Raw genomic sequence first — 25,862 nt, 5'->3', positions numbered from 1 at the left:
TCAGGGGATGCTGCTGGGGGAAGCTGGGAGGGCAGCCCAGCCCTGCCTGCTGCCTCCAATCACACCCCTGGCAGCTCTCGTTGCTATGGCCCTCAGGTCTGCAACTTTGGAAATTAGGTAAAAGGTCTAAACACAAAACTTTTCTTTTTTTTGAATTTTTTTTTTTTTGCCTCCTCCCCCTCTGCAGTGGTGCCCCTTGCCTAGCACAATCCCTCTTCCTGCTGAGGAAAGCAGCTGGGATGAGGAATTAACTCTCGCAGTCCCAGGGGTTTTCCAGTCAGGAGAAGGGATGTGAGACTGGAACGGTGTCCCAGGGAAGGGGAATGTGCCAGCAGAGCCATTCCCACCTCTCCTGGGGTGATGGAACACCAAAGGGATTCATGAAGGGATTCATGAAGGGGTCCATCCCATTCCTGGAGGGATTCATCCTCTCCTCCCCCAGCAAGGACGGGGATTGAAAGTGGGTTTCATGCTGGTGCAGCAAGTGGGAGATCACAAACGATGGGAGTTTTTCCATTCCCTGGGTGGAATTTGACATTTTTATGGGTGCTAGACCCACAGAGATCCATCTCCTCCCATTCCAGAGGATTTTATACTTTCTGGATAGAATTTGATGTTTTTAAGGGTGCTACACCCGGAGAAAGCCATCTCCCTGCCTATTCCAGAGATGCCCTGGCATGGCCCAGCTTGGTTTACCACAGAGAGAGGTGATGCTGAGCTGGCATTGTCCCCACCCACCAGGGACCCCCACAGTGCCATTCCCACAGGAATCCTCCCTCTGTGCCAGTTTTGTGTGAGCAAAACTCTTAGCAATATTGAAACCTACAGGACAGGGGAAACTCATTTTTTTGTCCCTCGTGGTTCTACTAAACCTTGGTTAAATTCCTTCCTTCTGTTGTGTCACATATCTCCAGCATTTCAAAACATAAAAGAGGAAAATCCTCCTGATTTGTAAAGATTACAGGAGACACTGTGATGTCTCACCATTACAAGAGACAGAAGGGGATGAGGGCTTTATTTCAGTGTTTGTGTAAAGCTGCTGTTTTGCTTCCCTACAGTTGCACAGTTTTATCTGGGCTGTTTTGATGTTTCCATTGTCTTATATCCTTCCAGCCCTGCTTTGTATGGCAGCACTCATAAATTTAATTTTGAATTTGTGGCCATTCCCTCACCCTCTTGGCCACCAGGTGGTGGAGATACCTGGAGATGTACAGGAGCATCTCCAGCACCCTGAGCTGGGCTGGGAGCACTTCCAGAGTTATCCCATCCCAGCCCCTTTTGTGCTGCTGCTTTTCCAGGAGAGAGGTTGCTTTTCCAGGTGAGAGAGCAACTGCCCCAAATTCCAGCTCTTGGCTGCTCAGCCAGCCATGCCCAGGCCTTGGGACTGTGAAAAATGTGTATTTCATGACTGGCTTTTCATAAATAATAAAATGAATATTATATATGTTATGTTAGAAAGTGAAGCTGATTAATTTTCTTTAGTAGTGTGTTAAATATAGTTTTAGGTTATAACATAAGGTTAAAAGAGAAACTATGCAATGTAAGATACTCTTTTTTAAAGAAAGGACTCGCACTGAGATAGCAGCCACAGGACACCTAAATCTTTCAGAGAAAGAGAATTTATTGCTCCATTATCAGAAATGAACTTCTTCCTGCCTTGCTCAGCCATGAAGACACCGTCAGGATTCAGAGGAAGAAGTTGAGGATGACCAGACAGAATCCTGTGTTTGAATGGAATTTATGCATCATGTATGAGGTGTATGAATATGCAACAGGCTCTTGCTTTTAAGGGTTAATCCTTTGTTAACGTGGGTCCTTTTTCGGGTTTATTTTGAACAGAAAAAGGTACCTGTACTGTCCATAACTCTCTGTTATCTTGTACTGTCCTAATCCTAATTGTTCAAATTTTTATTACTCTAATTACATTACCATTTTTCTAACCATTTTATTACTATTAAACTTTTAAAAATTTAAAAAACAAGTGCTTGGCGTTTTTCCCAGGAGCGAGCCAGGCACCTCCCTGGCTTGGGGCCAGCTCTGCAGGGCAGGGGAAGGGCCACAAAGGTGCCTTTGTTCCTCCTGCCTGCCTGCTGCTTCACCCCAGCCCTGCTGTGGCACCTATGACGTGGAGTCATCTTTCCACAAAAAATCTCCAGCAGCATTTCCCAGGTGCTGGAAACCACAGTGGGATTGGCCTTGTCCCCCTCCTGCCTTTCCCCAGGAAAATTCCAGGCCAGGAATAATCCAGGTGGGGATTGTTCTGCTCAACCAGGAGTTTGCATTAATCCCTCTCAGATTCCTCTGCCTGTCTCCCTAGGACTGACCTCCCATCCCATGAAGAGCTGTGAAAAGCACCTCACACATCTCTTTCAGAATCACAGGATCTTTCAGCCCTGCTTACCCAAGAAAGTGAAGGTGGATAAACTACAGGGGTCAAGTCCTTAAATCTGTAGGGAAAGGAATTATTCTCTAGTAGAACAGCTGGGGAAAACCCCAAAGAGGTGCTGGCCCAAACCCACCTTAGGTCTGAGATGGGGAAAGAGGTCTCCAAATCAGGGCCTGGCCAGGAGCAGAGCCAGCTCTGGTTGCTGGTTTGAAGCTGGCCACGTCTCTGCTCACGCATTTCTTGTTTTCTTTCCCTTGTGCCAGCAGGTGAACTGTTTATTTCCCAGCATCTAACAATGTTTTACCTCTCCTGACAAACACTGCCTTGCCCATCACCCAAAACCAGCCCAGCAGGCAGCACTGCTACCATCCCTGTGCAAATGAATCTCCATTTGGCACAGGAGCTACATTTAGGGATGGTAAAATATGACCACTTTTAGAATCTCATCCTGTTCTTTGTCCATGCTCTCAACTCTCTGCTTAGGAAAAAAAACACCAGGGGGAAAAAAACCCAAAAAGACAAAAATGCCCTTGGGTATTAAGCACCTGCAGCTCCTATCAAACATCAGCTGGGACCAGAGAAAAGGAAAGTGGAGCCTTTTTGATGAGGAATTTGCTGCCTGAGTCTCACCTGGCTGCTCCCAGCACTGTTGGGTGGTTTGGGCACAGTGAACTGGGCTGGGATGGAAGCTCAAGCCTGTCCCAGCAGAACAGGCTCCCAACTCCTGCCCATGCCCATCCCTGTCCCAGGAGAGCAGCAGGACTAAGCCAGGACCCACCAGGCTCATCCACTCAGTGGCTGCTGGGTGCCAGGCTTCTTTGGCACTCTGGAATAGCAATAATTGGATTTTGCATGCAAACTCTTTTGGATCCCGATGTATTTGGGATGCTAAAAACGTGCATCCTGTGCCTCGCTTCTGCTTCAAAATGCAGAGCTGCTGTGCAGCACAATGTTCTGCCTCACCACCTGCAGCACAGCACCAGACTAAACCAAAATGCCAAAAAACAACCCCCCAAAAATGCAGACCTGAGGGGCCCAGCCTTGCTGTGGCAACGGTGATTTTTAGGATGGCAGTGGGAAGCAGGGGGTGTGCAAAACCATGTTCCTCCCAATCTCCTCCAGGGGAGAAAGTTGGGAAGGATGCAGGGAGGAGTGAAAATTAATGAGGTGTCTTCCCCTCCTCCCATTCTGTCTTGGGTTTAATGGTTGGAAAGGATGCCAGGGAGCCACAAGCCCAGCACACCCAAATGAACCTGGGGATGGGGCAGAAATGTGCAAGGCAATAAACCCTGGGTGAGAGCAACCAAGTCAGGCCGCAAAAACCGCCCAGGGGTGTAATTTATTCCATGCTCCCACTGCTCCTATTTGCTCCTGTGCTGGGGGCACATCTCTGGAGGAGCCACATCAGTCCCTGCAGATTTGGCAAGCTGGAAACAGCCAGCACAGGTACTGGGAACAGTACAGGGCAGAGGCTTTTGTTGATTCAGTGAAGGGTGGAGGCAAGAGCAAAGCAAGGGGAAATCGCTGATAGGTAGAGGGAGGATGGAGCTCTGACAGCAAAGGTCTCCTCAGGACTAAGAACCAGATTTCTGGAGGGGAGAGAAAACAAAACAAAACCAAAACCAAAAACAAACAAACAAACAAAAAACCTAAAAAACCAGCCAACAAACAAAACCCAACAAAAAACAAAATCAAAACCCCCCCCCCAAAAAAACCACCACAAAAAAACACACTAAAAAATCCCAGATTTTTCTTACAGAGAGAAATCACATGTTTCCTCATGACTGGAATATAATGAATGGCCCAAAGAAATATTACAAACAAACAAACCAAACCCCTCTCATCTGAGCATATTCCTTGCCTTCCAGCCTTCTCCTGTCCCCAGCATCCTTCCCATCCATCTCCCACACTGAGCTTCCCATTAGTGGGCAAACAGCAGATGGACAGGAGCCTTGAGCTGAGGATCCAGAGGAGCTGCAACTCCAATTAACACAACTTTTCTTCCCAAGTCCTTCTGTGCAAAGTTCAGGGCTCTGGCAGGGGGGTCCCTCAGCATTGAGACAGAGGAACGAATCCTGCCCGTGCCAGGGAGATGGGCCAGCAGCGCCCAGGGGCACATCTGCTCCTGCTTGCTCTGCTTCCCATGGCACTGAGGTTGTTGAAAACAAGCTGTTCCCAAGCCCAGAGGAAGGGCTGGCACCTGCCCAGGGGTACCTGGCACAGGGAGGCACGGCGTGCCCCACGGGATGGGTGCACTGTGCCCAGGACACTTCCCAGAACTGCAGGATGTTTTGGCAGGGCTGCAGCTCTTGCAGCATGCTCAGGCAGAGTACAGAAATACACACACACAGCTCCAGGTGCCTCTGGTTTTTTGGCTTAGAAGAGGACTGTCCAACAACAAGTGACACACACGACTAAAATCCCACCCAGCAGCAGCTGAGCTCCTCATCCTGCTGCTCCCACAGACCCCTGAGCACACAGGACTGTTTCACCTCCCCAAAATCCCCCCAAGCCCCACTCTGGGAGCCCAGCTCAGGATTGCACCACCTTCCCCCAGCCCTAGATCTGGCCCAGCTCTGCTGAGAACACTTGATCTCCTCCCCGAGCGCTGCCAGCTGGGTGAAATACAGCTGCTGCCTCAATAGCGCTGCTGAAAAAAAGCCTGACATTATTCACAACAAAAAGACAAGCATTGCTGTGCTTGCTTTAGATTTCATGGGAGCAGTTCCCACTGCTCCATGGGCAGGGGGAGACGAGCTGGGGGAGCTGCTGGATCTCAAAGGGCTCTTTGGGCAAAGCTGCCACAAGCTCCCACCCAAATCATCCCGTTCTCCTGCAGAACCTGTGGGGTATCACTGCCATCCCCGTACCCTGAGCTTTGCTGAGAGATTCTTGGTTTGCCAGGACCATCTCTTCCAACAGAAGCTCCCATCTTACAAGTTCCATGGCTGGAGATCACCAGGAAGCTGAGGGAGAACTTGCCAGGAGAGCCAGCCACAAGGAGAGGTGGAGAAGAAGGAGCCAGTTAATCACCCAGCATGTGTTATCTGTCTGGGTGGAAAATGGTCTGAAAATACCCTGTATTTCAGAGCAAGTGCATGGTGATTCAGCCACCTGAAGCCTTGGCCTCCAGCTTTCAGATTAAGCCCATCTCTAAGCCCAGCTGTTCCCAGGTAGCTTCCTAAATGGAAATAGAAAAGGACAACATGGCCCTGGGCACAGCTATTCTCATCTCAAACCTGGGGGCTTGCTCGCTAAAAATCCCCTAAAAGCAAAACCACCTGAAGCTTATTCTTTCACTTTTGAGCTTCTTACTTTGAAGTTCATCAGAGCATTACAATTTAGCATTTAAATCAGCCATTATGTAGTGACTTTAGAACAACACCAAAGGATCATTTGAGGGCTGAAGTGGTGCCTTAACTGAAATGATATTTTCCTGCTTGCATAAAATCCAGAGGCCAGACACTGACCTTTTAACACATTAAGCAATGTTTTACACCAGTTTCAATATAACTGTACTTATAAACCAACCACAGATTAGTCTATAATCTTACAAACAGTATTTAAGCAGAGTAGAAAAGACACCTGTAAATAAAAATATTTACAGGTGATAAACTATTAAAGTGAAAAGAAAAGACCATCCTTAACAGTACAGTGAATGACATGGAGAGGCATTGGGCAGATTGGTATTTGTGGTTGAAAGAAATGGTCCCAGAATTTTTCCAAATACCTGCTGGCCACCCTGCTTGCCAAAATCCAGCTCAGCAGGGCAGGAAGCTCCTATTTCCTCCTTTCCCAGTTTTTTAGGCATTTTGGCCAGGCTCTGGCACAGGACAGAGGCAGCTGGGCAATCCAGATGCTGCTCAGCATCTCCACAAGCCATGGATGGGTTGGAGCCACACAGCTCTGTGATGAGAAATAACAGCCTAACCCTGGCTCTGATTAATATTTCTCATTTTAACAACATGTTTGGCACTGTGGAGAAGCTGCCAGCAAAAACTGTGGAGTCTGGTGCCTCACCCACCCACAGGACATGACAACAAGAGTGCTGTCAGCTTCAAACCTGCCTGGAGGGTGAGGACCTTTCCTTCTGAACCCTCATGCCCGACCAAATGGGGTCTGGAAGATCATCAGCCCCAGGTGCAGGGGGTTAGGGCAGAGGGCTGAGGCTGCTGGGGAGCCACCAAATACCCTGCCAAGCACCCATTGCTGCTCTACACCCCTGGGTGCAGGATCTCCAGATCTCTTGTTATAGCACTGCAGGCTTATATTTGTGAATGTGGAGAATGAATTACTTAGAATATTAACTATTATTTGCCAGGGAGGAGGTAGACTTCCAGCTTTGCTGTTTCCTCTCGTGGCATCAGTAAAAAGATCTTTGGTGGGAGAGGAATCACATCCTACAGATGGGACACTGGGAGGGCAGCCAGTGCTGGGACAGGTGAGAAGTTTCTTGCCACCAACGTGGTGTTCCCCAGGCTGTGTTTTCCACGCCAGTTTTCCGGTGCTAGGATTGTGGGAGCTCCCATTTCCATTTTCCTGCCTTCCCAGCAGTTTTGAGGAAGCAAAAGCGAAGCCAAGGAGGGCAGAGAGTTCAGCAAAGAAGGGCAAGGAGAGGAGGGTGCCGAGGTGAGCTGTGCCAAGCCTGCTGCAAAGGGCTTGCTGGGAGGAGACCTGGGCACAGCCTGCTGACAAAGGAGCTCCCGAACAAACAAGCTGGCTCCACCTGGGGCAAGGGATTATAAAAGCTCGGCACAGCCCTCGGATTCCTCCCAGCAAACCGACTGTGGCTGGAGGCAGGGATTAAAGCCCGTGCTCAGGAATGTGGCTCCTTCCCGCTGCGGAGTCCAAGTTGGCACCGCATCGCCACTCAAGACTCGGCTTACATAATGCAGCTTATGAAAGCAAAATAGCACGGCCATGCCAGCCTGTGGGCAGGCCAGGATGGGAGCAAAGAAAGGGAAAGAAAGGCGTTTTTTGGCTGAGGTGAAGCCTGGCTGCCCCCTCTACAGTGCAGTGTTGCTGGGGAGGGAGAGGAAGGGAGCAGGGAGGGAAAAGGACCCAGTTCAGGTCTCCTGCAGCGAGGGAGAAGGGCCCAGTTCAGTTCTCCTGCAATGAGGGAGAAGGGCCCAGTTCAGTTCCCCTGCAGTGAGGGAGAAGCACCCAGTTCAGTTCCCCTGCAGTGAGGGAGAAGCACCCAGTTCAGGTCTCCTGCACTGAGGGAGAAGGGCCCAGTTCAGTTCTGCTGCACTGAGGAGAAGGGCCCAGTTCAGTTCTGCTGCAATGAGGGAGAAGGGCCCAGTTCTCCTGCAAGGCTCTGAAAATCCGCAGTCCTGGTGCTCAGTCTGGAGTCACAGGATGTGGATTTTCCTCCCCACTTCGCTTCTCTCACCCTGGGTTTCTCCTCAGTCAGGCAAGTTCATGCTGAGGTCCACCACTGCAGGTTTTGGAGGGGCTAACATGCAAGAAGCACCCAGCCCCAGATTCCATTCCTTCTGAGCACTGACACCTCCAGAGGCAGCTCAGAAATGCTCTGACCCACATCATCTCCCACTGGGAATGGAGGCCCTGGAGATCATGCTCCAGTGTGGAGAGCAGTGGGATTGTGTCTGTCCTGAACCCTTCTCCACATGTTCCCACCAGAGATCAGTGCACAAAAAGGAGGAACAGTCCCCAAACACCCAGCTCAGGGTGGAGTCACGAGGCTCAGACTGAGATCACCACTCATGAGCCAGGCCATTCACAAGTGACATCTTTAGTCATCCCTCAGTGACTGATATCCCCCACAACCCGAATGGCCTTGGGAAAAGCAGATCCTACTAATGGCCTGGCCCCTTTGTCAGCAAGCAAAGAGTCGGGGCTCAATTTACATCCACACCAGACGTGTTGAAACTGAAAATAGGTCATCAGTCCCAGCTGGAGAGCCTGAAGAAGCACTCGTGGGTGGAGGACCCACTCAGGAGGCAGCCCAGGTCTGACTCTGCAGCCAGCTGGCTGGGGAAGCCAGGCAGGCCTGAGGAGATCTTCCCTTTCAAGAGCTCCCACTTGTTCCCTAAGCAGCTGTCCTCAGTTTAATCAGTAACTGAACAAGTGGGATGAGATGCTGCCTCAGCTGGAGCTGGGTTAGGGATGTGTGTGATGGCAGGAGTCCCCTCCCAGCTCTGCCAGCTCACACAAGAAATTATCACACCTGACCTTTCTCCAGCATGCTTCTAGAGCATGCCCTGGCCTCCTTAGAGGGCACAGAGAACCTCCAGCCTCTTCTCCTGAGGTGGAAAGTTCATCACTTTTATGAGCTGATGAACTGCAAGCATAGATCTCAGCAGGGCCCCACACCAGAGGAGCTGCTGGAGCTCCAAAGGGCTTTTCAAGAGAACAAAGCTGCTCTGATAACAGCAGCTTCAAGCCCAAACAGAGGCTCTTGCAGAGCAAATCACCCTCTCAGCAGTCTGTGCCTGGGGGCAGAAGGAGATGCAGGACACTCCCAGCATCAACACTCCAGGAAGAGGAGAAAACACAGATTGGAGAAATAAAAACACTTTCACCCAGCAACTTCTCCCTCCCTGCCTCTCTTCTCTCCCAGGTGAGGGCATCCAAAAGTCAGCTCAGCAAATCCTGGCCCAGCTAAAACTGGCTGATTCCTCCTCCTCCTCCAGATGTGTTCAGCCAGAGGCTGTGCCAGCCTGTGAAGGCTGACCTACCAAGAAAAGGTAATCAAGGAAGATCAAATAGCACTGGAAAACTCCCCAGAAAAGGTAATTAAAGAGAGATGGAAATACTGGAGCAGTGGGAGTGGGAAGGGGCAGGAGAAATCCAAACAGCCACACCTGATGCAGCAGGCTCTGCAGAAAGGGAAAATCCCTTGTGTCCAGGCAATAACTGGGCTGGCACAGCCTGGCACAAAAAGATGCTTCAAGTGTGATCTTGATTAGCTCATGTGCTCCAGGCTGTGTTTGAAGGGGGCTGTGGCTAATCTTCTTTTGATTGCCTTAAAATCCAGCTGTGGGGGAAAGCCTGGCATGTGATCAGATATATTAATGGGTTAGGGGCAGCCTTGTCTCCTAAGCTGGTGTTTGATTAAAAGGGAGCACAACCAACAGGCACTTCAAAAAGCTGCTGCTATTTTTGGCTGCTTCATTTGGAGCAGTTCCTGATGCTTGGATGTGCCCAGCAAACCCTTTGGGACCGATCCTTGCTATATCATTATTCACATTTTAAGGATGTGTGAGTACAGAGAAAAGAGATTCGCTTCCTCCTGAGAGGCCCAGATCAAAAGTCAAAATGTTTTCTATGAATGCATAAGACATAAATTCAGCTTCTGAGGGTTTCAGTCTCAATTTGTAAGAGCCCCGTGGCCTTAAGAGGAGCCCTCCCTACCCTACAGAGCTGGGAAATAGTGTTTAGGTAGCTACAAAGTAGATTCAGCAAGCAAGCTTTAGGCAAAAAAAGTCAGAAAACAATGTCTAGGGGGAATAAATTCTTTTCTTCCCCCCTTCTAATTCATTATAATAATTTTTTTTTCCCCCCAATACTCTTAATAATGATCTGAAAAGCCATTTCCCTGCACAATGTTGTTCTGACCTTGTTTTCAGCCGGGTAATTGTGCAGTGAGTGGATAAATGCTTTCTCAGCTGAGAACAAGAGGAACCATTAAGCATCAAGCTCCTGACCTAAATTTACATTCAGGGCAGCTGGAGGAGCAAAGGACTGATGCCTGCACCCCTTATCAGCCTGAGGGACACCCTGTAGATGGCATCTTCCTCAGGACACCCCAATGGCACAGGGAGATGTTCTTTGTCCCAAAGCAACCCCAGGCAGGTACCCCTGCCCATGCCAGGGGGCTGGAATGAGGTGATATTCAAGGTCCCTTCCAAACCAAACCATTCCATGATTCCAATGCAAAACACAAAACCTGCTGCCCATCAAATCCTCCTGCCCAAACCATTCCATGATTCCAGTGCAAAACACAAAACCTGCTGCCCATCAGCTCCTCCTGCCCAAACCATTCCATGATTCCAGAGCAAAACACAAAACCTGCTGCCCATCAGCTCCTCCTGCCCAAACCATTCCATGATTCCAGTGCAAAACACAAATCCTGCTGCCTATCAGCTCCTCCTGCCCAAACCATTCCATGATTTGAGAGCAAAACATAAAACTTGCTGCCCATCAGCTCCTCCTGCCTTGCTGATGCTTAGTGGCCAAAACTGAGCCATGTCCCCTTTTCCCAATTTTTTTTATTCCCCAGGAGGAAAGGCTGTCTGGAGGGAGATTCAGCTACAATGATTCACAGTGTTTGGAAGCACAGGATCTTTAAGAAAAACAAACAGAAAACCAAACCATGTTTTTCCTTCCTTCTGTGCCAATGCCTTTAGAAAAGTTCTCTTATTTCAGGTGAAATCCAGTTCTTTCCTCTGTAACATTTTCTTGGAATGCATCAGAAACAGCAGCTGCCTTGCCACTGAGCCCAAATCAGAAAAAATCTTGAAGATTTCCAGGCTCCTGAGTTACCCCTGGGTTTGTTTTGGCTGCAGCACCCCAGCTGCCAAGTCCTTGTGGCCGTGTCAGGATGGGAAGGAAGGAAAGGTATTCACTTTGCCTCTGTGCCTGTCACACCAGGCACAGGGACAGGGTAATTTCGGGACTGTGCTGAGGAAAGTGCTGCCTCCAATGTTCTCCAGGAGGGAGATGCAGGAAAACAGCTGATCCACAAAAAACATGACGGCAGGAATGGCCGCCTCAGCCCAGCAGGAGGCTCAGGTGCAGTTAATCCAGATTTAAAGGTGGGAATGGTTAAAGCATACTCTCCTGCTGGAAGCAGTTCCCGGGGAATGGCACCATGGGCTAAATAAAGGACCATGGGAGCAAAGTGCCACATTTCTACTGCCTGGGTTATTTTCCCGAATGACTGGGCTTATGCCAAAGGAGGACAAGCAGCATTTTCTCATTTCTCTCTCAGGGAGAATGGGAAAGGTTCTTCTTCCACAAAGCTCCCTTTTAAATTAAGTTTGCTGGGGTTTTGTTTTCTGTAGGATTTCTCTATCCTGTAGAACTTGTGAGGAGGAGGAGGCTGGGAAATGCACAAAGACCTAGCAAACCCATAACCCTCCCTATGGACATGCACAAGCCCAGGCCCTTTCCCATCCCTAAAGAATCCCATGCAAGCCAGAGCTGGACCATCCCTCATCACAGAACCCACCACTGCTGACAAATTCCCATTTTCTGGAGAGCACACATGGATTGAAAGACCCCTGACCCTCCCAAACCCCTTCCCCTCCAAATTAAAGCCACATCTACCCACTATGAGTCAAAATCCTTTCAAATGGTGAAGGCAATACATGTACAAAAAAGAGGCTGCAGAGGTCAGATTGAAGGGTTTGTTCTTTTTTTCTTTTTTTATTACAAAAAAAAAAAAAAAAAAAGAAACCTATCGGGAAGAAGTCCATATGCAACGGAATATAACTGGCACCATCTAAGATACCCAAGTGAAAAATCCCAGAACATCTGAACCCCCCAGCAGCAGCTGGGAGTGCCAGGGCTGGCTGGGAGGGCCAGGTGGCCTCTCCCTTCCCTTCTCCTAGCCCCCATCATCCTGGCTGGATGGCAGGCAGCCCGAGAGAGCCAGGACACGACAGTGGCATCAGCGGTCTCTGTAAAACCATTCAGTCGAAGAAACTAAGAACATTAATTATGAAAAAAAAATCTAAAACTTCTCTTATTTTTTTCTCCTTTTTTTTTTGTTTTTTTTGTTTTAACCTTTATCCAAAGCCCTGCTTTAGTGACATGCTAGCCCTGCTGGACAGGTGACACAGCCACAGCTCTGTCCAGAACGCTGTTGACCAGTCAACTCTTGGTTCAGGACACCTTCCTCCCACTCCGAGCGTGTCACGGCCACCTGAATTACAGTAACAAATGCTTCTGCAGGCTTCCTGCTCTGGGAACCCCCTCCTGCAAGCTCCACTCCATGCTGGAACAAATCTCGTCCCAGTCGCCCTCCGAGCTCACCCTCAGTCCCACCTGCATCCGACTGCATCCGCAAGAGCTCTGCCCGCTCCGGCTGGATGAGGCGTTGGAACATCATCTCTTCCAAGAAAAAAACACTTTCATATATATTTTTTTTCTCTTTTTATATTTAAATAGAAAAATACTACTTCACTCTGTGTTATGAGCCAGAGATGGGTTGACTTCCAGTGACAGAACCAAGAGTTCTCCTCAATGCCAGAAGATTCCCAGAAACCTCAGAGTGGCCGGAGGGCGATGATGTCCCTGTCACGTCCCCAAATAGGCAGGAGCACACGCACAGCTCCCGTCACCACAGCTCCCATCTTCCCTGCTCCACAGAGAGACACCGACCTCAGACAGCCATCAGTCAGCAGTGGGGCTGGCCCCCCAAATCTGGCTCTGTTTTAAGCTTTCTCCTCTCCTACACGCCTTCTGTGTGTGCAGTCTGTCCCTGGAAGCCACAGGATCCCATCGGATGTACACATGAATTAGACAAAAAAAAAAATAAAACAGTGGTTAAAAGTTCTCTAACACCCCGTCCTCCTCTCGTCTTCCAAAGAGTCAACGACAAACAGACACGGATAAAACTAAACCTGCCCTCCTCCCCCACCTCAAGACAACAAGAGTTACTGAGACACGAAACATGTTATCTTGTACCCTCGGGATTACAGCTAGAAGGGAACTTTAGGGGCGCGGGGAGCGCGGGGGGAGGCGGCGGCGGCGGCCGCAGGGCGCAGTCTGCTCAGTTCTTGTACTCAAAAGGCTCATCCCCGGTTTCGTTGAGGAGACACGTGCGGACCAGCGCCTCTGTCACGGCGTAGGGGTCGCAGTTGGCCGAGGGCCGGCGGTCCTCGAAGTAGCCCTTCTTCTCGTGGCCCACGTTGCGCGGGATGCGGATGCTGGCGCCGCGGTTGGCCACGCCGGCCGAGAACTCGTTGATGTTGGAGGTCTCGTGGAAGCCCGTCAGGCGCCGGGCATTGTCCAGCCCCCCCTTGGGGTCATAGGCGCGGATGTGGTACTGGTGGCGCTTGCTCAGCTTCTCGATGGCCTCCTCAATGTGCCTGCAGAGGGAGGGAGGGAGGGACAGGGGTGGCACAGTGAGGGATGGGACGAGCTGAACGCCTCTGGAGCTGAACGCCTCTGGACTGTCGTGTCAAAGTGACAGCGAGATTAATCAGAGTCCCCAAGGCACTTTGTGATGATGCCTTGTGCCCCACGGCCCACATGGCTGTTCATCCCAACACGGGGTTTCTCTCCACTTTTGTGGAGGCCCAGAAAAGGCCCACTTTGCTGGCCCAGAAAAGTCCTCATGGCCAAACCCCACAGGTTCCCAGGGAGTGCCACCTGTGAGACACCACCAGTTAAACTTTGCGCTTCTCAGACAGGAGAGCTCTCAACACTGGCGTTGCTATTCATGAAGCTCACAGAGTCACGTTATCTCAGGGCAGCATTAAGATTAAGGCAAAAAAACAGAGCTGCCAGGATGCATCCCTCCACACAGCTCCACTGACACAGTGTCCTGACTGCACGGAAGTCATGTGCAGGAACTCACAGTCTGCATTTTTAGGATGTTCATCTCTTAAGAAAACATGGCAGCCTTGCTCAGATGAAGCAAATGGTCTTTCTCTTTCATCATGGCTGTAAAAATATCATTTAAAAAGCCCTGTGCTGAGTGGGTTTGTTTGTTTGTTCCCAGCACTGGGAGGTCAGGAGCTGGACAGGCTGTTAGAGATAGCTGCATCCTGTACTGGTGGAGCTGTACTGCTGGCTGAATTGCCCACCAAGCATCAAGACAAGAATGTGTCATTATAAAAAAAAATACATACTAAGAAAAAAAAAGAAACCACAAAAACAAAACAACCAAAAAAACCCCTATCCAGAAGACTCAGATGTCACGCCAAGCACCCAAAATCATCCAAAATCCTGCTGCCCAGTAAACAACCCAAACACTTACTTGAGACCTCCTTCTTCCCTCATGCTCTTGGTGCTGAAGTTGGTGTGGCAGCCAGCACCGTTCCAGTTCCCAGGGATGGGTTTGGGATCGAAGGACACCACGACCCCGAAGTCCTCGCACACCCGGTGCAGGATGAAGCGCGCGATCCAGAGGTGATCACCCATCTCAATCCCCTCGCATGGTCCCACCTGGAACTCCCACTGCAAGGAGGAGGGTCAGGGGCTCAGCGGGGTGGAGACAGGCACCTCCCACACGCTGATGCTGACAGCCACACAGCTCAGAGCAGGCACACGCAGCTCCCCCTGCCTGGGGTTTTTCCACGCTACTCTCTCGCTCCATGAAGCATCTTAGAATGATTTACCTGGGCTGGCATCACTTCTGCGTTGGTTCCTCCGATTTTCACGCCGGCATAAAGGCACGCTCGGTAGTGGGCCTCCACAATGTCCCTGCCATAGGCTTTGTCTGCCCCCACACCGCAGTAATACGGACCTGCAACAGCACAGGGCAACATCAGCCTCCACAGGGGAAAACCCTGACATCCAGTGAACACCCAGCACGCACAGAGAACTCTTCAAAAGCCCCAAGGTGTGTTTTTCATGGAAGAACTGGCAGGGTAGAACACTGACGGAGAGCAAGTTCGCCCCGAGTTTAAGTCTGCCTCTGAGTTTAAGTCTCCTGCAGACCAACAAACCCAGCAGCAAATTTGGATGTGGCCAATCCCCACCTCAGCCTTTCTGTGACAAATTTAATCTTGTTGGTTGCTTGGTTTTTGCCAATATTCCCCTTTCTACCCTCCACCTTCAGTTCTAGGAGCACCTTGAAGCCCTCAACTCGCCTGAAGCTGTGCCACACAGATTTCAGTTCAAACACTCCTGACTTGCTCCAGGCTCCCAGAAGATTACCTTGGGGTCCAGGGAAGCCATTGGAAGGCCAACCAAATGGATGTCCATCTGTCCCCAAGAGAGTGTACTCCTGCTCCATCCCAAACCAGGGGTGCTGGTTGGACACCATGTCCATAATCCTCCTGCAGGTGTGCCGGAGATTTGACTCTGGAATGGAAAAGCGACATGAGGCTCATGAGTGATGCCACCTCCACTCCCCATTTCTATTTATTTAACACTTTGAGTCCCAAGCAACATTGAAGAATCCCAAGCCCAGCCCTTTAGTCCATCACCAGCGCTTTGTTTGCTCTCTACTTTCACGTTATTTCTGTGTCATGCTAAGGGCACAGACAGTGTTGGGCAGAGTTTCCATTCCCCTTCCTGGAAACACCAGGAGAAGGGAAGGAGGGAGAAGGTCCATTCATTCACCTGCAGACTGGCGGTTGTACTTGAAGACCTCACAGAGAACGAGTTTGTTGGGATCCTTGCGGAAAGGGTCCCGAAACATGGCAGCAGGTCGCAGGTACATGTCACTGTTGGAGCCTTCGGACTGGTAGGTGCTGGAGCCATCGAAATTCCACTCAGGGAGATCTGGAGCAAAGAGAGGAACCAGCCACAGTGACCCATGGGATCCCTGCCGCCCTCCAGGAAGACAGATGTGAAGATGCTCACAGAGAACAGGTTTAGTCCCAGCTCAGCTGATTTTGTTCCAAGTGGGGGAAGCAAAAAAAACCCAACCAACAAACCCAAAACAAGCAAAAAAAAAATCACAGGAGTGCAAGTCCCCGGCCACCCTGGAAAATAACAAGTTGCTGGGCTGTTGGCCAAGCCTGAGTGAACAGAGTAGCACTGAGGACATTTCCCATGTCACAACAACCACAGGGATGAGCAAAGCACCCGGTCCCCTCAGCTGGGAGAGGGCAGACCACGAGCCACCTTCCAGCTGTGGGAATGAGGGGAGCCATGGAATACCCTCATTAACACTACCAAGGCCTTAAGAAGGTGGGAAGGCAAATCAGATAGGTGGAATCTCACATGGAAGGGGTGTGTGGCCCCTTGCCCACCCCTCCATCCTAACCACTGCCCTCCAGGTCAAAGCCCAGAACTCTACCCAGGCAATGTTATCTCCTCCATATCCCAGAGGGAAAGAGGGAGGATGGGAAGCACAAAGATTTCCAACAGGAGCTGTGCCAACCACTCCCTCAGAGGGAAAAGGGAAAAGGAGAGAGGGGAAAAGGAAAAAAAAAAAAAAAAAAAGAAAAGAAAAAAGAAAATTCTGCTCAGTCACACACAGTATTTTCATTTCATAACTGTCTCCAGCCAGCTCCATGGCAACCTGGGGAAAATCCTAATGCTATTATTGTGTAAGCTGGGACTGTTTGTTCTGAGGGACACAAGCTCTTAATTACACCGGATAGCTCCATTCTTTCCCCTGCACTTTCTTCTGCCAAACTACTTCCGGCCAAAACGAGTACTCAAGAGTCAATGGGCAGCCCAGCCCCTGCCAAGAGCCCCCAGCCCCTGCCAGCAGCCCCTCCACGGCAGGGACAGCACCAAGGACAGGCTCCCAGCCCCAGGCATCTCCCTGAAACTCCACATCTGGAGAGCTGGGAACATTCCCCTGAGGTATATGGGGAAAGAGGTAACTGGAAGAGCACATCCTCCCTAAAAACCATCCTTCTGCCACGGGAAGAGAGAAATGGCATCCTTCCTCCTCCCAGTGAGGGGCTACGAGTGCTGCACCTGCCCTCTCACCTTCCAGGCTCTTGGGCTCGTGGTCCAGCGTGCGGGTTTTGCAGCGGAGGTGCTCCCCCGTGCCGTCGATCCAGATGTACATGGCCTGCACCTTCTCCCCCTGCGGCAGCTTCATGTACATGTGCTTGATGGCTTTGCTCAGGTGGGAGCTCGCTGAGGTGGCCATGGCTGCAGTCCTGACGAGGGGGTTCCTGCAGGGGGGAATCACAGACAGCCCCAGCTGTGAGCCCTTTCCTCATGCCCACATTTTTCAGCACCCCCCTTCCCCACCCAAGGCCAGGGAGGAGCAGGAGGCAGCTCGGCCGCAGGGCTGGCTGCCATCTCCAGCGGTTCCCTGTCATTCCTCAGGGAGAACACACAGCAGCTCAAGCTAGCTCTGCTCCAGAAACCCTTCAAAACACCAAACTCCTGCTAATAAACCAGAGCAACAGACTTCCAAACGGCTGCTTAGCCCCACATGAACTTTTCACCTCCACACTCCACTCAAGAGCAAGGCTAATGCAAGGAAAGCTTAGCTGGGGCTTTCTGAATAAATCTGCATCATCGAGGAGGGCTTTTCTGCCCCAGCTGCCTTCTCAGCCCGGCTGAGGTTATCCAAGCCCGGTGCCAGGGCAGCAGGAAAAGCAACAGGCAGCACACAGGAGCCCTGAGCACCCCAGCAGCAGCGGGGAGCGGGATGGGCCGGGGTGGCTCTAGAATCCCCAGAGCCCTGCGGGCCGGGCTCTATAGTCAACCAGCCCACTCGTGTCCGACCCACAGCAGCGGCTGTTTTCCAGGGAAATGCCGGGAATGCCGGCACTTTGGGAATGCGGACTGACTGGGGAAGCCGCTCCAACATCCCTGCGGGATGAGCCGTCCCCAGGCCACCCCGCGGCGGCTCCCACCGCCCCGCTGCCCTGCCAGAAGCATCTCCCACGCGTGCCTCTCCAGGCAGCCTCGTGGGGGCCAAAAATAAAACCACAAAAGCCGCAAAGGGAATGTCTTCAACAGAAAACTCAAGCTGCCACTTCCTCCTCCCCCCTCCCCCCCTTCCCCCAAAGGAGGAATTTCCCCTTGGAAGATCTCCCCGGCCCTGCCGAGCCCGGCGGGTGGCGGGCAGCGGTGTCCCCGTGTCCCCCCGGGCCGGTACCTGCGCTCGGCGGCGGCTGCGGGCGGGCGCGGGGCTCCCACGCTCGGCTCCGGGGGCCGCGCCCGCCGCCCCTTTATGGCGGAGCAGCGCCGGCCCCGCCGCACGGATTGGGCAGCGCGGCGGGACGGGAGGGACACGGCACGGGGGACAGGGCCGCCACCACCCCGCCTCCCTCCTCCTCCTCCTCCTCCTCCTCCTCCGCCTGCTCCGGCCCGGCCGCCCCCGGCAAAGGGGCACTCGGGCGGGTGCGGGAAAGTGAGGGAACAGAGGGCAGAGAGCGGAGAGGTTGGGTGGGTTTGGGGTGTTTTTAACAGCGCTCCCGACTGGAAAAACAACCCCTCGTCCCTAGGCGGGCGGGAGCGGATCCAAGGCTTTCGGCAGCGTTTACATTAGGCTGCCTTGGCAGAGCTGGCAGGGATAGAAACTGGCCGCCCCGGGAAAACAGGGAGAGAGGGAGGCATGGAGCTCCACCGAGCCCCTTTGGCTTGGTGCCCGCTCCTGGGAGGGGGACAAAAGCCTCGGTGCCCTCCTTGGAGCAGGTCACAGCCTCCAGCAGCTGGATCTGCAGAGCCTCGCTGCAAGGATCATTCGAGGGGGGAGAAATCCCCCAGCCCCACCATGGGAGCGCCCAGCAAACCGCAGGCAGTGCCCAGTGTTTTTCCACCATGTCCGGATCTCCACCCCACAGGGTCGCTTGTGCCATCTCCTGCAGCTCCAGGAGATGGGACAAGAGACTCCGGATCCACGGGGCGGGAGAGCCACGCCAGCAGGAGCAGACGGAGCTGGCAGCCGTGTGTGCACACGCCAGGGCACACGCAGGTCCCAGGGCGAGCACACGCCACCCACACGCCTGCCACGGAGCCACACGAGCCTGCTGCGCCCCGTGCCAGCCTCAGGAAATGGCACCAGAGCTGCCATTCCTCGAGAAGCTGGAGCCTCCCGGCCATCCCAGCCACCCTGCCGCGGACACGGCCACTGTACAGCCAGAATCCAGAGGGAAAGTGGCCAGGGAGAGCCGGATCCTCAGGAGGGAGGAGGTGGAAGTGCTGGCCAACACCAGGCTTTGATTTATCACCCATCTCAAGAGCCAGATCCTCACCCTCCCTGCGGGGACAGCTTGGCTCAGCCCTCAGCAGCACCTTGGAGCAGCCATGGGTGTGTGGCAATCCCCCGGGGCTGTCCAGAACGAGGTGAAATTCGGGTGCTTTTCTCCTCCTGGAATTGCTTGAGCAAGGCAGAGCCACCGAGCATTGCAACAGCCTGCCCTGAGCACTCCAGAAAGTGCCTCCTGCCAGCACCACCCCTGCTCCTGCACCCTAAGCACACAGAAATGGCTCCAACGCACAAACAAACCAACGAACGGGTGTTTTACCCTGGGAAATGAGCTCAGCAACTCACGTTCAGCCCAAGTTCAGCTGTGGTCACCCAAATCTAACAGCTCAGCTGGAGTAAAAGGAAGCAGAGCAGGAGCAGGAGCCCAAAATAGCTCCCATAAAGGGGAGCTGTCAAGCCACAGGCAATGTAAAGCAGTGTCCAGCCCTCTTCCCTAGGTTTGTGGAGGGTTTCTTTAATCTGAGAGCTCTGACAGCTCCAAATTCTTGGAATTACAGTTCTACCTGCACATTTCCCAGTAACTCTGTCCACCTTTGGCTTCGAACACACCCAGATGTTTACAAGAGGAGGCCCCTGAGCAGTGGGGTGACCCCCGTGCCCTGCAAGCCTCGGGGCTGGGCAGCTCCAGCCAACCCTGAAGGCAAGGGGGGGGAGCAAAGGCAGCTGGACAATGCAAACATCATCTCCCCATCCCAAAAATCCACACCGGGCCGCAACCCCCAGCCTGGCAGAGCCCCCCAGGGTGGGCAGGGCTGTGGTGGCGGGGGTGGCAGGATGGAGCTGCCAGCCCCGGAGGGTTTGCTGGCTGGCTCATGCCCAAGGCCCTGTGCTCGCCCTGCACGAGTTTGGGAGCCGGAGAGAAGCGGCAGCCGCGGACCCAGCGCCCTCTCCCGGGAAGCGTTCCCGGGCCTCCTCGCTGGGCTCACCGGGCTTGTTTACCGCCTGCCTTCCTTCCCCTCCTCCCCTTCCAGACCGCCTTTTTAAAAACTTTTTTTAATTAATTTTCTTTCTAAAAATTATATTTTTTAAAAAATTTAATTTCGTTTCTTTTAAATTTTTTTTCTTTTTAATTTTTTTTTTGGGGGGGGGAAAGCCTTCTCGGGCTTTTAAAAAATTTAATTTAGTTTCTTTTTTTTCTGGTTTTATATTTTTTTTAAATTTTAAAATTATTTTTGGGGGAAAGCCTGCTCAGGCTGCGCTTTTTAAAAATATGATTTATTTTCTTTTTTAAAAAAATTTAATTATGTTTTTGGGAAAGCCTGCTCGGGCTGTGCTTTGGCCCAGCTGCGTGCTCCAGTGACCCCCGGTGTCGCCAACAAAACCCTCCCGGGAGGCAGCTGGGGAGGGCTCGGTGCCCACGGTGACACCACCCAGGAGTGGATTGAAATCCACCTTCAAAGGGCCACAGGCAGAGCCAGAGAGTGAGACAATGTCCCCTGCCAGGGGTGAGTCCCAACTGGCTCAGGTTTTTCCTTCTTCCTGCTGTTAATTCGTGGGAACACCTTTATTGCCTTTACTGGCCTTTATTGGCCCGGCCCGGCGCTTCCCGCCGGCACAGTTTGATATCCTGAGACAAGTGCCAAGGTTGGGAAGTGGCTGCTGAGTTAGGAGGGTTGGGCAGGCTGGACTTTGCAGCCTCCTGCCTGCAAGGCAAACCCTCAGGGACAGGGCACAGCCATGTCCCTGCACCTTCCAGGGGAGCAGGATGAGTTTCTCTCAGCTAGCATGAGGAATTCCTCCCCTTTTCCAGCTGCTGGGGCTGCTGTGACTCATCCCTTGTCTGTGTGTCCCCCTCCATCCCTGTCTTCCATTTGGGAATGCCTTAAACTGCAGAAATGTCACACCATTGGGGGGGGGTGGCAACTTGAGGGTTAAATACACAGGATATGAAATTTCCATGTGGCTCAGACCCTGGGGCAGTGGCTGATGGCTTTCGGGGACTTTGCCAGCACTGTGATCCTCACCGCAGACCCTGGGATCTCAAGTCCAACAGATTGCAGACCCAGACTGCTAAGCCCAGGTACCCACTGGTCTTTCACCAGCACTAAAGAAAAATTCTGAACTAGAAAGGAAATGTTGTTATTTTGGTTTTTTTTTCCCAACAGAGATGTCACACAGGGAGGAGGAATTGCCCATTTTGTTGTGATGCCAAGTCCCAGGAAGAGGCTGAACACACCCAAAATGCCCCAGCCTCCAGCAGTGGCACAGCTGGGAGGGAGGAGGGATGGGCATAGCATCATGGAATCACAGAATGCTTTGGTTTGGTGTGGAAGGGACCTGGAGGTCATCAAGTCCAACCCCCTGCAATGAGCAGGAAGATCTTCAGCATCTCTCCTCTCCCCACACTCAACACACTCCTAAACTGAGCTAAATAAAGTGGCTGTGCTCAGGTTGGTCTCTTTCTCCAGGCAGCACTGACACAACCAGAGCACACAGCTTCAAGCTGCACCAAGGGAAATACAGGCTGGATATTAGGATAAAGTTTTTTACAGAAAGAGTGATAAAGTTCTGGAATGGCTGCCCAGGGAGGTGGTGCAGTCCCCATCCCTGGGTGTGTTTAACAAAGCCTGGATGTGGCACTGGGTGCCAGGGTTTAGTTGAGGGGTTGGGGCTGGGTTGGGCTTGATGATCTTGAAGGTCTTTTCCAGTAATTCTGTGATTCTGTGAATTCTGTGAGCTATACCACTTCCAGATGCATCCAGGGAAGTGCTTCGTGCTGGGAGGCCCTGCATGAGCAACTGAACTGCACCCAAGTGACCTCAGCCACGGGCTGCCTGTCCCGATATTGCATCACCTCCACCCCTGCCCACCCCTGGGCACAGCTGCCTCTGCCTGGACCCACACCAGCAGCCCCTGAGGTGCTCCCAGCCTGGCACACCTGGACATGCAGCACGTTTCACCCAGGGCTGGACAATCCAAGCCAGCACCCGAGCCAGCGCTTAGCTCAGAAGTGACCGAGCCCCCGTGGGGTGTGGGGGATGAGGGCCCTGGGGACACTGACCTTGTGCAAGCAGCAGTGGCCGAGCAGTGTCCCCCGGAGCGCTGCAGGATGCTGACGAAACCCCCCAGGGCAGGCAGGGAGCAGCTGCTGGCCCTGGCTGTGAGCAAACATTGCACGCTCCGCAGCAGCCCCATGCTCCCTTTGAAGGTGCTGCCAGGGTCAAGGGTGGCCGTGGGCTGGTGGCCAGAGGGCTTTCAGCCTGTCCAGAGCAGATCACCTGGGACAGTTTAGGAAAGCAAATTAATCAGTGCAAACTTACAGAGGCACACTCAGAGTGAAAGAAAAGAACCCCTCCCTCCCCATTCAGCTCCCTGGACCGTGCACAGGGGGAAGGGGAACCTTGGGCTTTCAGCCTTTCCAGAGCAGATCACCTGGGACAGTTTAGGAAAGCAAATTAATCACTGCAAACTTACAGAGGCACACTCAGAGTGAAAAAAAAAGGACCCTTCCTCTTCATTCAGCTCCCTGGACCATGCACAGAAAGAAGAGGGACCTTGGGCTTTCAGCCTTTCCAGAGCACATCACCTGGGCTGCCCTAAAGGGCAGTTTAGGAAAGCAAATTAATCAGTGCAAACTTGCAGAGACACACTCAGAGTGAGAGAAAAAAAACCTTCCCTCCTCTTTCAGCTCCCTGGACTATGCACAAAGGGAAGAGGAACCTTGGGGCATGGTCCCCAGGACAACCCAGGTGCTGGCACCAGTTTCTCTCTTCAATTAGGCAAAAAGCCACCTCATAGGACTTTGGGGACTTCACCTCAAACTTAAGCACAGCCAATTGGACAGGAGCCAAAAAGTCTTGCCTAAGCAATTTACTAGAAAAAGAAGAGAGCAAAGGAACTAATTGCTTTTGTGGAGTGTTTTACTAGGAGCAAGAACCTCTTGCACCTGGCTCAGGTTTTCTCTGTAAGGAGTTTTGTTATTTTGCCTTTTATTAAAACTTTTCTGCTTCCAACACTAAAAAACAAACAAACAAACAAAAAACTTCTAAGCTTTTTTTCCTTTTAAAAAAGACAAAAAATAGTAACAAGAAGCAAATTCCTACAGCCACCTCCCTCCTCACCCCTTTCTGAGCCACCTGTCCCCATGCTCACCTGTGAAAAATGAGTATTTTATGATGGGCTTTTTGCAAATATTAAAATGAATATTATATGTGTTATGTTAGAAAGTTATGTATTATTTTCTATATATATAAATTATGTATTAATTTTCTTAAGTAGTGTGTTAAATATAGTTTTAGGTTATAACATAATGTTAAAATAGAAGCTATGCTATGTAAGATACTTTTTTTAAAGAAAGGACTTGCAGCGAGATAGCAGCCACAGGACACCTAATCCAAATCGTCCAAAATTTTTATTCCTCTAATTATATTGCTATTTTTATGACCATTTTATTAGTATTAAACTTTTAAAAGCAAGTGTTTGGCGTTTCTGACAGCACCGCTCGGCTTGGCACCCCTCCCAGGAGCCCCTGGCACTGCCCCATGCCCCAGCAGCCCCCTGCCCAGATCCAGGGGCACTCCCGGCTGCCAGCCCCTACCTGCTGTGCTTGCAGAGCTTGCCCGGGGGCCTGCACCTTCCCCGAGCACGTGTTTGCCTCCAGCAGCAGCCAGGGGGGAAGCTGGAAGATGAGAACGTCAGGGACAGGCGGGATTTGAGACCCAGGAATTGCTTGGCTCAGTTCGTTCTGTACAAGGGTGGAGAATAGCCCAGGGAGAGCTCTCAGCACATGCCTTTCCCCGCTGCTGCAAATTGGTGAGGGTTGTTTGTGTTGGGATATTTTTCCCCCCTATTTTGAGTACACACTGTTTAAAAGCACTCCCAGCCAGGTTGGGGCTGTGTTAGCTGTTAATCTCAGCCGAACACACCTCACATCTCCATGAGTGCAGAAATCCTCAAACTGCTGCCTGAGTGGATGAAGGGGTGAATCTGGGCCTGACATTGTAAATTACACAACAACAACAACAAAAAATTATGAAAATGATAAATTATTAATTATAACAGCAAGGTGCCGCTGCCCATGTCCCTCCCTCATGGCTGAATTGGGTCCCTGTCCTGCCACAACACATATTTAACCCAGGCTGCTGAAGTCAACAGCCCCAGAGGCTGGGGTAAGGTTACACCAGTGGTTCTGCTTCAGCTGGAGGGGAGACAAGTGAAGGCAGAGCCTGCCACAGGGGCTGTCAGCTGTAAGGGACAGTCCCAAGCAAGGAAACCACAGACAGATGGCAACAGGCTCAAAAATACTGCCCAAGGAAACACCAGTGGGGTGCTTGCCGAGCAAACAGATCTCATGCACTCAGGAGACTGGAGCAGGGAAATCACATGAGAAAAATCACTGTAGGGTGTTCAAGAAAGAAATTCATATTTAAGGGTGAGCTGGAATTCATTGTAAAAATCATTGTAGTGTGTTCAAGAAAAGAATTCATATTTAAGGCTGAGCTGGAATTCCTCAGCCTAGAGAAACTCCACTTTTAAGGCTCTGTGGGCCTAATGTCCTATAAACTATTTATATGAAAAGAGCATGAGGCTGTACAGGGGGGGAAAATTCCAAATTTTCCCCCAAAGCTCGTGGTGAGGACATACTTATATACTTATATTTAATACTTATGCTAAGGGGGAGAGCAAGTTTGTGCACTCAGGCTGGAGCTCCCCAGATTTCTGGCTCTGCAGACCATCACCCAGAGCCAGAGCAATGCTGAGACATTTGGGGTGTGTGGGAAACACCCCCTACCCTCCTGATGGCACCAAAAGGGCCAGGCTGGGCTGCTGGGGGGGCTGTGAGTGCCCAGTGACCCCGGGCAGTGAGGCTGACATTGTGTTTGGGCAGCCTTGGACTTTGCCACGCTGGGGAGCAGTGCCAGCTGATGTTGGGCAAGGAGAAAAACCCCAGCCCATCCCCTCTGGGAATGTGAGGCTCTGCCCCTCATCACCCCAGGGCTGCTCCCCACGTCAGGGTGGGTGATTTGGGCTGGGGCAGAGGGGCAGCAAAGCCCTCCTGACGTGTTTGATGTTGCAACCCTGCCCTTATCTTTTTATGGGGCCCAGCCACTCCGAGCTTCCTTCTAAATCTGGGCTCTGCTCCTGTGTCCACCTCTTTTTTTCAAACTTTTTTTGTTTTTTTTTTTTTCCTAGATAGCCACCCAGCTCACATGAGCTCCTCTTGTGTGGACACCATGTGTCCTGGGAAGCCAAGAGAGGAGAGCTCCATCCTGCCAGACCTCTTGGGGAGAAACTCCATGGAAATGGCCCTGTGCCCTCCCAAAGTGACCATGTTGGCCAATTCCTCCTCACAACCTTATTTTTTTCCTGGCAGAAGCCCTCACAGTTCCACTGAGGCCAGTCCAGAGCTGGATGAGCACCCAAGGAGCCACCCCATCCTCTGAGGATCCTACTGGGCATCTGCTCAGCTGCCAACTGGAAAATGTGTTATTTTTTTAAGTTTTGACCTTTCTCTGAGGATTTTTGAGTCTTTTAGGTGTGAGACAGCCACCCCTCCAGTTCATTCATATCCTCCCTCTCATGTCTAGGGCTCAGCTGCAGAAATCTTTACGGATCCATGATGGGAGCTGCTGCTCCTCCCCATAACTCCTTCCCACAGCTCTGCCTGGCACCGCTGGGACGAGCAGGTGTTCTGTGGCTCACAGC

The 25,862-nt window shown here is 51.7% G+C and overlaps 2 protein-coding genes across 4 annotated transcripts in view; one reads left to right on the top strand and one right to left on the bottom strand.

The window, feature by feature from the left end:
* Positions 1-11,751: 11,751 nt before the first annotated feature.
* The window catches only part of GLUL (glutamate-ammonia ligase), a 17,457-nt gene continuing 3,346 nt past the window's right edge, over positions 11,752-25,862 (bottom strand). Inside the window, exons 3-10 of one of the 3 annotated variants that reach the window (XM_064719286.1) lie at positions 23,755-23,835; positions 22,219-22,435; positions 16,976-17,166; positions 15,650-15,811; positions 15,242-15,388; positions 14,701-14,828; positions 14,340-14,539; positions 11,752-13,446 (exon numbers count right to left, since the gene is read on the bottom strand). In XM_064719286.1, the coding sequence (XP_064575356.1) occupies positions 13,128-13,446; positions 14,340-14,539; positions 14,701-14,828; positions 15,242-15,388; positions 15,650-15,811; positions 16,976-17,166; positions 22,219-22,352 (1,281 nt within the window). In that variant the 5' untranslated portion in view covers positions 22,353-22,435; positions 23,755-23,835 and the 3' untranslated portion in view covers positions 11,752-13,127. Of the gene's footprint in view, positions 13,447-14,339; positions 14,540-14,700; positions 14,829-15,241; positions 15,389-15,649; positions 15,812-16,975; positions 17,167-18,104; positions 18,234-22,218; positions 22,436-23,754; positions 23,836-25,862 lie in introns of those variants that run through there. The other 2 variants (XM_064719285.1, XM_064719287.1) reach the window with 2 other exon arrangements.
* Positions 22,886-25,862, top strand: part of RGSL1 (regulator of G protein signaling like 1) — a 23,404-nt gene continuing 20,427 nt past the window's right edge. The window contains exon 1 of the mRNA XM_064720111.1: positions 22,886-22,906. Within this exon, the coding sequence (XP_064576181.1) occupies positions 22,886-22,906 (21 nt within the window). The remainder of the gene's footprint in view (positions 22,907-25,862) is intronic.

The sequence above is a fragment of the Zonotrichia leucophrys genome, chromosome 8 (assembly GCF_028769735.1).
Source record: "Zonotrichia leucophrys gambelii isolate GWCS_2022_RI chromosome 8, RI_Zleu_2.0, whole genome shotgun sequence".
In the NCBI taxonomy this organism is placed as follows: Eukaryota; Metazoa; Chordata; class Aves; order Passeriformes; family Passerellidae; genus Zonotrichia; species Zonotrichia leucophrys.
This window is presented reverse-complemented; position numbering and strand designations above follow the sequence as displayed.